At 38.6% G+C, this 13,584-nt stretch overlaps 1 protein-coding gene across 2 annotated transcripts in view; it reads right to left on the bottom strand.

Moving 5' to 3' along the window:
- Positions 1-13,584, bottom strand: part of MSH6 (mutS homolog 6) — a 40,524-nt gene that overhangs the window by 2,834 nt on the left and 24,106 nt on the right. Inside the window, exons 3-8 of one of the 2 annotated variants that reach the window (XM_088149099.1) lie at positions 13,045-13,220; positions 8,230-10,786; positions 7,499-7,761; positions 5,694-5,811; positions 4,993-5,082; positions 412-566 (exon numbers count right to left, since the gene is read on the bottom strand). In XM_088149099.1, coding sequence (XP_088005225.1) covers positions 412-566; positions 4,993-5,082; positions 5,694-5,811; positions 7,499-7,761; positions 8,230-10,786; positions 13,045-13,220 — 3,359 coding nt within the window. The remainder of the gene's footprint in view (positions 1-411; positions 567-4,992; positions 5,083-5,693; positions 5,812-7,498; positions 7,762-8,229; positions 10,787-13,044; positions 13,221-13,584) is intronic. The other variant, XM_088149101.1, reaches the window with a different exon arrangement.

Raw genomic sequence — 13,584 nt, 5'->3', positions numbered from 1 at the left:
TATCATTTTCCTCAATAAATCGATGAACAAAGTATAATGTTTTTGACTCATTTGCTTAATTCAGTTTTCTTTATCTATTTAGGAGTTTTCTTTATTTAGGACTTGTGTGGAGAACAGATCACATTTTAGGTCATATTTATGCAGAAATACAATTCAAAAGGGTTCACAAACTTTTAAGCACCACTGTATTTTGGGCAAATTAACTAACGATAAAGATCAGAAATTTACTACTATTTAGGAAATGATGGGAAAACAATTTTACATTTTCTTCTTGCTAGTTTTAACCAATCCTTGGGAAGAAGGGAGGTTTTCTCTTAGCAGTAATCGGTTTTAACAAAGTACATTCTTAAACACTTAATACATCTGATAAAATTTCTGAAACTACCACTACAAGCGCAGAATATTACATACCATGTGTCCCAATCGTACAGAGAGACTGTGAGAATAATCTTCTACTAAAGAATGGTAATGTGTTGAAAACATTGTGCGACACTTAATATTCTCTGAAAGTTCTTTGACAACTGCACTAGCAATAGCAGTTCCATCAAAAGTTGCTGTACCTCTCCCTGGAAAATCAAGAGATAAAATTGTAGCAAAAATATTGCAACAGATAATGATCCTGCAATTTGGGTTTAAAGAATCCTCCTCTATCACTTTCCATAAAGCCAACCCACACACCTACTACTCCATGGATAAATCTACATTGCTAAAAATGTAACAGGCAATTTAAAAAAGCAAAGTGCAGCATTCTAGTACCAGATAGCTAATGAAAGAAACAACTTCAATTTTACAGGAAATGAAAACAATTAGCATGACGCACGATAGAATAGATTTCTCCCTTTAAAAAATTGAAGGTTCTATCTCTACCATAATGGAAGGACTTATAGTTGTTCCTTTATATGTAAAAATGTGGCTTTTGCTTGGCCTTATTCCCAAATTAGACATTAATTGCATGTGGAGAAGTAATATCAAAAATTCAAAATAATATTTAACATTCCTTTATGGCTAATAGGATGCTAACATGGAGAAAAACTAAAGGAAAATACTTCTTCCTTACAAAGTCATAAGTAACAGGAACACAATATTAGTAAATTAAGTACTTAAGTCTGAATAAAGATCCTGCTTCACTATTCTGCAGCTAGAAAAGCCTTATTTCAATAACATCTAATGAAGCCCCCCCCATTACTATCCAGTTTTATTTCTGCCATCTTTTTTTTTTGTTTTTTCCTTTTGTAAACTGCCCAGTCACGCAGCATATAATAATAATAACAATAACAATAAAAAAATTAACAAGGAAGATCAAAGAAGCACTGGAAATAATAAAGCAGCAAATAACAGCCACAGCCAAAAAGTTCAGCAGATACGAAGCTTGAATTGCACACTATAGAGAGGATCTCCAATTTCAGTTGAATCAGAAACATTTCTATCAGTCCATCAATGGAGAGACCGCAATGAACCAGTCAACACCTAATAAAGAAGAAACAGTACAGTTCTGAGTGTAGCTATGGGACAACCCGAAGAAATACAACAAGAATGCAGCTTGGATAAAGGAGGTAGATAAGAATAAAAAAGAAGCTAAAATGGTGGAGAAAAGGGCAAAGAAGATCAAGAATTGGTCAGCACCAGATGAACATGAACTGCATGGTTTTTGGTCAAAACATCTGACTGGTCTGCAACCACTCATTGCCAAGCAGTTTAACAACATACTGCAAAGAGGTGAAATTGAAGATTGGTTAACATCAGGCAAAACCTACCTGATAACGAAAGATCCAACAAAAGGGGCAGCACCAGGCAACTACAGGCCAATTACCTGCTTGCCAACAACTTTCAAATTGCTAACTAGGGGGGTGGTAGCTGATGCAGTCCAACAACATCTAGTTGCAAATAAGCTCCTTCAACATGAGCAGAAAGAAACTGCCCAAACAGCAGAGGAACAAAAGATCAGCTCCTAATTGACAAGATGATTTTGGAAAACTGCAAGAGAAGGAAGACCAACTTGAATGTAGCTTGGATTGATTACAAGAAGGCATTTGACTCCCTGCCACATGACTGGATAATCAAATACCTAGAAATAACAGGAGTCAGTAGAAACATCAGAAACTTTGTGCAAAGATCAATGGCACAATGTAAGACACAGTTCCTGGTCAATGGTGATAGACTGGAAAAGGTTAATATCAAAAGAGGAAGCTTTCAAGGAGACTGTCACCACTAGTGTTTGTCATTGCATTGATTCCTCTGTCAACATTACTGAACAAGTCAGGCCATGGCTATCAAACATCAAAAACATCTGCTAGGCTATCCCACCTCCTTTACATGGATGATCTGAAGCTGTATGGAAAAACACCATCTGAAATAAAACTGCTGCTCAACGCTGTCCTAATATACAGCCAAGATATTGCAATGGAGTTTGGACTGGACAAAAGTGCCGCCCTTACCATCAACAGGGGAAAAATAGTGAAAACTGAAGGAATCAAGATGCGCTATGGAAATAACATCAAGAGTCTAGATGAAGAAGATCACTACAAATACCTGGGCATCCTTCAAGCTGACAACATCAAGCACACTGAAGTCAAGAAGGTTAACAATGAATACATCATGAGAGTGAAGATTATCTTAAAGTCCAAACTCAGTGGAGGGAATACCATCAAGGCAACCTGGGCAGTTCCAGTCATTAGATACACAACTGGAATAGTGGACTGGACTCAAGCTGAACTAGAAGCCCTGGATAGGAAGACCAGAAAAATAATGACAATGAATCATGCCCTTCATCCATGCAGCAATGTTGACAAACTCGACTTACCAAGGAGCATAGGTGGGCATGGAATGATACAAATACACCAGACAGTTGAAGAAGAAAAAAGGGCATTAGAAGAATATCTGAAGGAGAGTGAAGAGGATGCACTGAAGCTAGTACACCATGAAGGCTTACTGAATACCAAAGAAACCAAACTGGCCTACATGAAAGATCAAATGAAGAACAGAAAAGAGACATGGCAAGGCAAAGTATTACATGGCCAGTACACCAAAAAAACTAACAGTCAAAGCAGATAACAAGACCTGGCAATGGCTAAGAGCAGGAAAGTTGAAGAAAGAGATAGAGGGGCTAATTCTGGCTGCACAAGACCAAGTCTTAAGAACAAATGCATACAAAGCCAGAAGCAACATACACAGCAACAGACAGGAAAGGCCGCCTCTGCAAAGAAGCTGAAGAAACAGTGGACCACCTAGTTAGCTGCTGCAAGATCGCACTGACAAGGTCGCACTGACTACAAACAGTGGCATGACAAAGTAGCAACAATGGTGCATTAAATATCAATGGTGCAAGAAATATCATTGGCCTACAAGCAAGAACTGGTAGGACCACAAATCAGACAAAATAATAGAAAATAAAGAAGCTAAAGTGCTCTGGGACACAAACAGAGACATAACACCCCAGACTTAACAATTGTTGATAAGAAAAACAAACAAGTGGACACTACAAATACCTGGAGACAGCAGAACAGAAGAGAAAGAACTGGAGAAAATCACAAAATACAAAGACCATCCAAATAGAAATAGAGCAACTGTGGCAAATCAAAGCAAAGATAGTACCAATAGTAATAGGTGCCTTGGTGCAATCCCAAAACATCTGGAGTACCACTTGAAGACCATCAGCATTAACCAAATCACCATCAGTCAATTGCAAAAGGCAGCTTTACTTGGAACAGCTTACATCCTGCGATGATACCTTTAACACCATCAAACAACATATGCCTATCCCAGATCCTTGGGAAGGACTGAATAGGTAGATAAAAATGCCAAATCCAGTCTAAATATCTGGCTGTGTGACCAACAATAATAATATTGGTGCCATCCCTAAAACTCAGTTATGAAAGACAAACGTATAAAGCAAAGGATTTATGAGAAAAGGCTTGTTTCTACATATAGAATTAAGAATGGGCCCAAACTACTTTTTACTAAGTTAATAGGACAAGGGGAAAAAAATTGAATTGATTTTTTTAATCATCTTGTCCTGCTTGAAAAAAGTCCTGCCTTATAAATAGAAATTGGAAGCTCACAAATTAGAGGTTAGGGGTGAGATAATTTATTGCTTTTCTGGATATCTGGGCCAAATATGTTTGAACTGTTGAATAAAATTGTTGATTCAAGAAAGTCTAGCCAATTGTGAGGGTCAGGAGAGGGGGTGCTGGTTGCCAATGAAGGCTCTGACTGGCAGTATTAGGACCAGATAATTTCAGAAGCATTAACTATGCTTTTTTAGTTTGTAGGAAACTTACATCCTAACAAACAACAAATTTGTATGTTAATCACTTCAGTTGTCTTATATAAAAAATGAGATATACTTTGTTCCAAAATGCTTGGGTTTCTGCAAGGAAAAGGTAGAATAAGCAGGCAAGGCCTTCATTAAAATGTTTAATTAAGCAAAATCTGGGCAAATTAACAACTAGTAATCTTCCCTCTGGCTTTAACGTCCTTGACCAATGCATGTGAAGATCTTTTTTTCATGAGTTATCAACTCTGTATATGTTTTTACTCAGTTACCCCTTAATTTTCTCATTCACTGCCTTGGAAATCATCTCAAGTCTCCCTAATGAATTTCATCTGTAAGATTAGTAACAGATTAGTAAGATTTTTACTTACCCATAACTAAATTTACTTGGAAAATTAGACCTGATTTTTAGAAACGGCTATGCGTGGGCAAGAACACACCACTCAGCATTGTAAACATTTGTTGTCTAATTTAAATTGGGCTCTGGGTCTTTAGTATACACTGTATTATTAGATGTTTGCATGACTATAGCACATGTAGCAGCTAAGAAACTTTCATTTGAAGAAGATGCTGGTGCATATCATGTTACACATTACTTTACCTTCCACACTACATTGAAGTCAACAAAAAGTACAGGCAATACTAATCTGATTTTGAATCAGTGAATCTCTGGCAGCATTAAAACTCAATTATAACACTCTTAACGCATTCAATATACATACCTAGTTCATCCATAAGAACTAGGGAATGCTCTGTTGCATGTTGTAGTATACTCGAAGTCTCACTTAGCTCAACAAAGAATGTACTCTCTCCTGATGGAAAACATATTAAGACATTAACAAAATGTAGTCAGAGGCAGGAATATCACATGTAACAAATCAAAAAAATCCCCCATAACACACATTATTTGTTAAACATGCTCTGTAATACATGAGTACAATTTTTGTTTACTACAGTACTAACAAGTCCACAAAACATGATTTCAGCTTGAGATTTCCATGGTTGGTTAGAATAACCTGATAGTGAAAGATCTATGAACAGTCCAAGATGAGAAGACTACAACACATCTGGAGAATATCACGTTAGGAAAGAGGTTCTAGTTTTCTCTTTATTGTAATGTTGATATTTTATCAATCTACTAGGAATGCTCCAAATGTTCAACCAGAAAATACTGGTACCTTAAAACAATGTATTTTCAACTGCCAGATAACTGAAAATATGATGTGTATTTAAACATTGTTATTTTCCAGTGATTAACAAAGGAATTGGAATTGATTTGTACTTTCTAGATTTGGTCTGAGAACTTTTAGCTCAGACTGAATTTGGAGGTAAAGTAGAAAGACATCCTTGAATCTGATCATTACACATTGTGCTGAGGAGGAAAATTTGTCTTTTAGCATTTATAGAAATATGTGAAACCCACCTGACATAATTCTATCTGAAGCTCCTAGTCTAGTGAACACTCTATCAACAGGAGTAAGCCTGCAAGATTCAGCAGGTACAAAGCATCCCAACTGAGCCATTATTACCAAGAGGCCAGCCTGCAAAGTAACAAAGCCAAAAGCAATTAAAGAACTCTTTTCATTAGCTTGTTCTGCAACCAGTCAATACTTCTCTTCACCAACTCCTCCATTTATATCTCCACTAAAATCAAGCTGTTCTGAACTAGAGAGCCAGTCTGATGTAGTGGTTAAGGCACCAGGCTAGAAACTGGGAGATCGTGAGTTCTAGTCCCTCCTTAGGCACAAAGCCAACTGGGTGATCTTGGGCTAGTCACTCTCTCTCAGCCCTAGGAAGGAAGCAATGGCAAACCGCTTCTGAAAAACCTTGCTATGAAAACTGCAGGGACTAGTCCAGGCAGTTGCTAGGAGTCAACACTGACTCAAAGGCAACCCCTCCCCCCCACTTATTGAGACTACCCAATCTGCATTAACAACTTAAATTGCACAGAAGAGGACCATCCTTTCTTTTGTTACTAGTGGCACTAAATACCTCTACAAATAACTGTTAGCAATGGGGCACTCTTTCCCAATTTTCAAATTTAGTACCAAATTATTCTATTTTATTTTAGTCACTCTATCAAGGCAAACTCTAACAGGCATTAATAGAGATATACCAATAAAAGCTACTATGAAAATCCAAATCAGATAGCTTTTAAAAAATGGGCATGTGAAACTACAGGTAGTCCTTGTTTAATGTTTACTCCTTCAGTGACTGTTCAAAGTTACAACGGTGCTGAACAAGGGCTACTTATGACTGGTCCTCATAGCTGTGGCCGTTGCAGTGTCCCTGCAGCCATGTGATTGCGATTTGGGTGCTTGGCAACTGCTCAAAATTACAACAGTCATAGCATCCTGAGGTCACATGATCGCCATGCGACCTTCACTGCTGGCTTCTGACAAATAAAGTCAATGAGGAAGCTGGGAGAATCATGTGCCAATCACATCATAAGTTGGCAGTGTCACATGATGCCATGCCTTATGACCACACTGCTTAGTGATGGAGTTCCTGGCCCCAATTACCATTGGTAAATGAGAACTGCCTGTAATCCTCCCAAATCAAGCTTTGAGTTTAGCCATTTAATACAGAACTGTTCCTAAAATTTATACAGTGTATTTGTGGTCTCACAAAGCTATTTACAATCTAATCCACATGCTCCAAAAGGAGATATCAAAATTCTGGCAACCAATTTCATTTCATTGTTTGGACATAGTTAAAAAGAAAACTGAACATGTACAAGGCATTTAGAATGGTGTACTTTTTTCCTATGTCTGGTACACTACTATCTGGAAGATGGGGAAACAGTCTATGTAGAATCAGAGATTTCTATGAAAAGTTGTGCAAATTAAATTCACTAAAGCAAAATTAATTACTCCAATAACAGAACTTGGATCAGTAAAAGAATATCACTAACTTTGAGTCAAGTCCTCTTTTTAAATGCATTCTATTTTGGAGAAGTAGTTTTCATCTGGAGTATTTTTCTTCTTGTACAACACTGTGTAACCAATACTTACATAAAAAGATGGGGGGGGATGAGAGAGACTAACTACTTAGTTCCAACTTGCTATCTTCAACACAATTCTGTCTGCACAAATTCAAATTATATTAGCAACTGAGCAAACTAATATTGGAAATAAGACAAAGAACTATAAAATCACTGCCAATACGTATAAGGTTAAAAAATGCAGTGTGTTAAACTCATACTATAATGTGCCTGTCTCTAATCACCTGTCTCATGAGTGTAGATTTTCCTCCCATGTTTGGGCCAGTCACAAGGACACAAGTAGCTTTGCTCTTTGTTTTCTCATCCTCTATCCCTATTACAATATCATTAGGGATGAAATCATCTCCAAAGAATGTTTTTGTAATGCATGGATGGCGTGAACTTTTGAGCTCCAGAAAAGGTGGGGTGTTCTCTGGCAACAAGATTACTGGGCGACACAATGGTCCATCACATCCTTGACTGTAGCGTGCAAGGCATAACAAGACATCTAGAAAGTTAAAAAATAAGAATTAGCTTTCCTCCTTCAAGTATTTCTTGTGAAAACTGGTCTATATAGCTAGACACTTGGAATTATCATCTTGATTGCAGTATAGATCTGTCAAATGACAAGGCACAGTGCCAATCTATGCTCAGCCAGGGCACTCCCCTTTCTGTACCAAATATAGGAATTCTCTCCTGTAGGTAGAACTCTTTGATGAAAAATTTTGTCACATAGCCAGACTTTTGTATCTGAGGCTCTACAGCTGAAGTAGGAGTCAAAGCTATGTAGAACATGTACTTGTTATTTTATATTTGAGGGCTGAGATTTTACAATAAAACCCAAATAAATGCAACGTAATTGTATAAAGCTACCTTTTTCTTAATAAATAAGCCTGTGAGCACTTTTAGATAGCCCCAATGTAAGCTACATAGATATGCCAATGAGATTCTACTTCTATGCTAGAAGGCAACATACCTAGAACAGCTATGCATTCCACTGCAGTTTGCCAATCTTTCCTGTTTTTATCGAAGTCGTAGAATAATCTTTTCATACAATCTTTTTGTGCTGCATCCCTCCGCTCTTCAGCATTCACGATATCATTTAACATCTTCTCTATGTCTTTTGTCCAGTAACGTTTATAGCCCTTTCTACTAGACTTCAACACATATTCATCAGGCAAATCCTGAGGCACTGCAGTTTCTGCTATCTCCATTTGGTAACGGTTTTTGCCTGCTCCCCAATACATCACGGCTCTGACACCAAGTCTTTTGCGTTGTTTTTCCAAATACTGACGAAGACGTTCCTCAACCTCACTGATATCTTCTAATGCTTTATCATAATCAGAGTCAAAACCAGTTCTTGGATTAACCACGCCAGTCTTCCGTGCAATATTATGATCAAAGGCGGCATCCCATCTTTCAAGTTCTGCTTTCAAGTCTGGGAAGCAGCCTGCTGGATTTTTTGATTTCACTGTTGCTATCTGTTTTAGTGTTTTAGATGTAAAACCATCAACAGTATCTTCCAAAATTGAGAGAATTTCAACTATTACTTTAAATCCTTCCAGTGCAGACAAGAAATCTATAATCTTTTTCTTGCTGTACCTAGCCTCCTCATATAAAACAGCCCTGTTGTCTGGATGGTTTTGATTCTTCAGAGAAGATCCAATACTGTGTATTTTGCTCAAAAGCCTTTCAAGGTCTGGAAGCTTTTTAAGAAGGTCACGGATCTCAGACATTTTAGCAGCCTCAGCTAGTAGGTCTTCAACTGCATCCAGGCGATCGTTAATGGCACAAGGATTACATAATGGTGCACAGAGCCATTGTTTCAGGAGTCTCCTTCCAAAGGGTGTACAACAAGTGTCAATTTTTTCCAGCAATGTGCCCTCTATTGAACCACTGGTTGCATTCTGCAGTATTTCCAGGTTTGCTAGTGTTACCCCATCTAGTACCATACGCTGATTTGTTTTGTCAAAAACACTACTTGATTTGGTTCCATTAACTATATCGACATCTACAGGAATGTATTCTTCAAAATTTGCCATTGATAAAAGTTCCTTGTCAATAATGCATTTTTTAAGATAGAATACACAGCCACCTAGAGCAGAGAGAACAAGCTCACTGTTTTCTGCAGGAGTAAGTCCGAGAGAATCACTTTCTGCAGTCATGGATCTGATTACTGGCGGCAGAGTGAATCCGCTATTTATATTCTCTTTGTTCTGGAAATAACCTTCTTCAATGAGAGTTTTCAAAGTTTTAGACGCGTTCCAGAACTGAGAACCAGGAGTCAAACTTTCTTGAACAGTAAAGGAGATTAAACCTTTAAGTATCTTTTGTGTTTCTGCAGAGGGGTTTCCTCTCTCAGAAAGTATCTGTACAGGAGTATAATGAGCCAGAAGTGTTCTAAACCTAGAACAATGGCGGTCATCCAGGAACTGGCCTACATAAAACTTTCCCACTGTTGTATCAACAAAGCAAACTCCGTAAGTACGATGCAGGCCAGCAGAATCATCAATTTTTTCTTTTATGCAAAGAAGGTATTTGTTGTGGGTCTCTGAATAGTCACCATCAAGAATACTGTAGGTCTGTGTGCCTTTGGAAATTATCCTGCATACTTCTCTGCGCACAACCCTGTCAAATCTTGTTGGGTGAGCCAAAGATTTACAGCGTGCTTCCATCATCTCAGGAGTCTCCATCTGCTCAACTCGTACAACCTTATGACCTTTCTGGACTAGGATATTGGAGAATCTATCAAAAGCTATTTCTGGAAAACCTGAGTGGGCCCAACTGCCTTTCATAAATACCAATCCAAGCTTATTTACACCAACAACAGCATCCATATGATACAGCTCATAAAATTTTCCAACTTTATAGAAAATTACAGCATCAAAATTTTGACTCTTCAACTCCCACCATTTCCGCATTCCTGGAGTGCAGTTTTTAAGATAATCCTCTGGCACAAATAAAGTACTTGGGTCATAATCTGGATCATTTTGTCGTCTTCTATGACCATCTTTCCTTTTACCATCCTGAAGCCAATCAATTTTATCATGCTCCCACATGGTTGGACTACCATCTCCTCCGCCGCCACCGCCACCTCCTCCATTAATGCTTGGTCGAAAATCAAAGCCTTCAGGAGCTGCAAAAGATGCTAATTTATACATGATCTCAGGACAGATATCCCTGTTGGGTGTTTCAGGAAGGTTGTTCTTAAGAATATCCTTTTGGGGAGGTTTACATGCCTTTTCCTGCATTTGTTTAGGAGAATGTTTAGTGAGTACTTTAACAGGACGCTTCTTTTCAGGGACAGTTTCAGATTCAGAAGTCTCGCTGTCACATACTTCAACACTATTTTCATCACTGCTGACTTCATCTGGTTTAAATTCCATATCGGAACCCTCATTATCCGTGTCTGAATCCATGAAAATCCTTCTCTTTTTGGCTTTTCCATCAGGCTGCTTTCGCCTAGCTATCCTTTTATTTCTACTTTTCACTTCCTTTACTGTGTCGAATTCATCGCCCTCATCACTCACCTGCTTAAGGGAAGAAAGCCAAGAAATTTAAAAAATTGATATTTGAAAGACAAGTTGATAATTAGCAGACTAACACTTCGACTTGCAAAGTACTGACAAAATTTGCTCTCTTCCCCTATCTCTTATTTGTAAATAGGTGGGCAGATCAAGTGTTCTCTAGTTTACCCATACTTGCTAAGCCAAATACATAACCAATAAAGGAAAAGTATACAGGTTTATCTGCCTAAGAAGAGGCAACATTTTTCTACATTAACAAATCAACCATATTCAACCTCAAGTTAAATAATAAGAATAAACATAAAGCTCAATAGATAAAAGAATGTATCTCCCTGACTTTATCAAGAAACATGTCTTGATACAGGTTCTTAATTATGATCATGACATTTGATCATGCCTATATATGACCTCTGGTGGGCCTGGGACAGAAGTATATATTTTGTCCCTCCTTGATCTCTCTCAATACCATCAATTATGGTATTATTCTGGACTGGCTGAGGAGACTGAAAATGGGAGGCATGGTTCTTCAGTGGTTCCTCTCCTTCCTCTGAGGCTGGTTCCAGGCAGTGTTGGTATGGGGTGCTTTGCAGGGTGCCACAGGGCTTGACTCTCTTCCCACTCCTATTTAACATCTACATGAAACCACTGGGTGAGGTCATTTGTCATCATGGGGTCAAGTATCATCAGTATGCTGATAGTAGTTATATATAGGTGACCCTTGTTTAATGTCCACTCATTCAGCTTAACAAGTGGCACTTACGACTGGTCCTCATACTTACAGCCAGTACTGCATCCTGCGGCCACACAATCACAATTTGTTACCTTCCTTGCCAGCTTCCCACAAGTAAAGTCAATGGGGAAGCTGGCAGGAAGTCAGAAGTCAGAATCATGTGAGGTCCTCACTTAACAATGGCAACTGGGACTGCTGGAACTGCCATCACTAAGCAGTGCGGTCACATGGTTTTTCAACTTACGACCATGTCACTTAATGATGGAATTCCCAGTCCCAATTACCACTACCTGTATCTCTGTCCCAGGCCACCCTAGTAATGCTGTCAAGGTTTTCCTACTGCTTGAAGGCTGTAAGGGTCTGAAGAACAGGCTTCAGCTCAACCTTGGTAAAACTGAATGGCCATAATTAATAAAGAGGATGCCCTTGGAGGACAGAAGGAAGACCCTCTACCAAGGCAATGGTAAGATAAATGAAACTTGAGTCCAGGCCAAGAAAGGAATTTGCAAAAATGCCTCAGACAGCTGCCACTCCGCCCAAAAAATTTCATGAACATGAAGGGAAGAAAAGTAGTATGTTCAGATTTGCAAGATTCTGTTGCTCTAGCTGTTCTAATGAAAGTAGCTTGTTTTAGTCTAGTCTACTTGATAGGGCTAACAGTGGCTATGGGTTTCAGGGCTCTCTGTATCTAGTCATCTTCTATTGTTAACTCTGGATGTAGTAACTGTCTCTTGGAGCTGGTGAACAGTCTGGGGACCTCCTAGGTTCATGGCTCCTACTGGAGAAGCAGGTGGCAGCAATGGCAGGAGCATCTTTGAACAAATACATCCTGTGTACCAGTTGCATCCATTCCTAGATTGGGAGGCGCTGCTCACAGTTACTCATGCCCTTATCACCTCCCAATTGAACTACTGCAGTGCACTCTATGTGGGGCTGTCCCTGAATGGCATTCAGAAGCTTCACTGTTGGGTGCCACCTTTAAAATCCTACATGGCATGAGGCCAGCTTACTTGCAGGACTACTTATCTATGATGGTTTCTAGCCATCCCAAAAGTTCTGGCAGTGTGAGCATGCTCTGGGTCCCCTCAGTGAAGCAGTATCACCAAGTGGGTTTTAGGAAGCATGCCTTCTCTGTCACGGTATCTGCCTCCCCCGGAGATTTGGACAGCCCCAGCCCTATTGGCTTTATGGAATGCTGTAAAGACCTGGCTTTTCCTCCAGGCACTGGGGTGAAGATATTAATGGAGGTAAGCGTGTGGGATGTATTGATGTTTTTACAGGGGATTCAACTTGGCTCTTTTAACTGATCTGATTAGGTATTATGTTTTACCTTTTGTTTGATAGCCAGAGTTCCATTGATAGATGAGTGGTTATATACATTTGTTAAATAAACAAATTGCAGTTTCTGAAACACTTTCTTTTTAAAAAAAAAAAGGCAAGGATCCACTTATATAAAATTGTGTCCTGAGAAACATGAAAAGAAAAACATTTTTCCTAACATTTCTGAAAGCAACAACTTAAACAGAAAAATTACCTCCATTTCTTCTTCCTCTTCCTCTTCACTTTCTGAAGGTTTGTCACAAACTGCCAGACCAAGTCGTTCGCTTTTATCCTTTCTCATAGCAGCATCTGCCAGTTCCATTGCTCTTTTAATTTCAGGTTTTGAACTGTAAAATATACCTCCCCTCTGGGTGTCTCTGCCTGTAGAACCTTTAAAATAAAGTGGGTTACTGGGATCTCTTTTTACTAAGTCCATCCTATGTTTTAAATTTCGATACCTTTTTTTTAATATCACTGAATCTAAACTATTAGTGATCTCCTTCTGAAAATACAGAAATGCCATAACCAGCAGAGACCATGGCAGCTATTCAACCACTAATTCAATCATTTAAACTCCCTAGCAGAAAGCAAGACTTCCTGCTTTCTCTATAGCACACATTAAAACTACTATAGAACACAAGTATAGTTTTAAAATATCAGAATTTTTAAAAGTTATACAGTAACTGAACTATGCAAATATACTGCGTTCTTCACATTCCAGAAGATGTAGACATAATGCAAACAGAATCCACAA

The sequence above is a fragment of the Python bivittatus genome, unplaced genomic scaffold, assembly GCF_059951505.1.
Source record: "Python bivittatus isolate LINGU-HERP-01145 unplaced genomic scaffold, Pbiv_v1 ctg000020_np1212, whole genome shotgun sequence".
Taxonomy (NCBI): domain Eukaryota; kingdom Metazoa; phylum Chordata; class Lepidosauria; order Squamata; family Pythonidae; genus Python; species Python bivittatus.
This window is presented reverse-complemented; position numbering and strand designations above follow the sequence as displayed.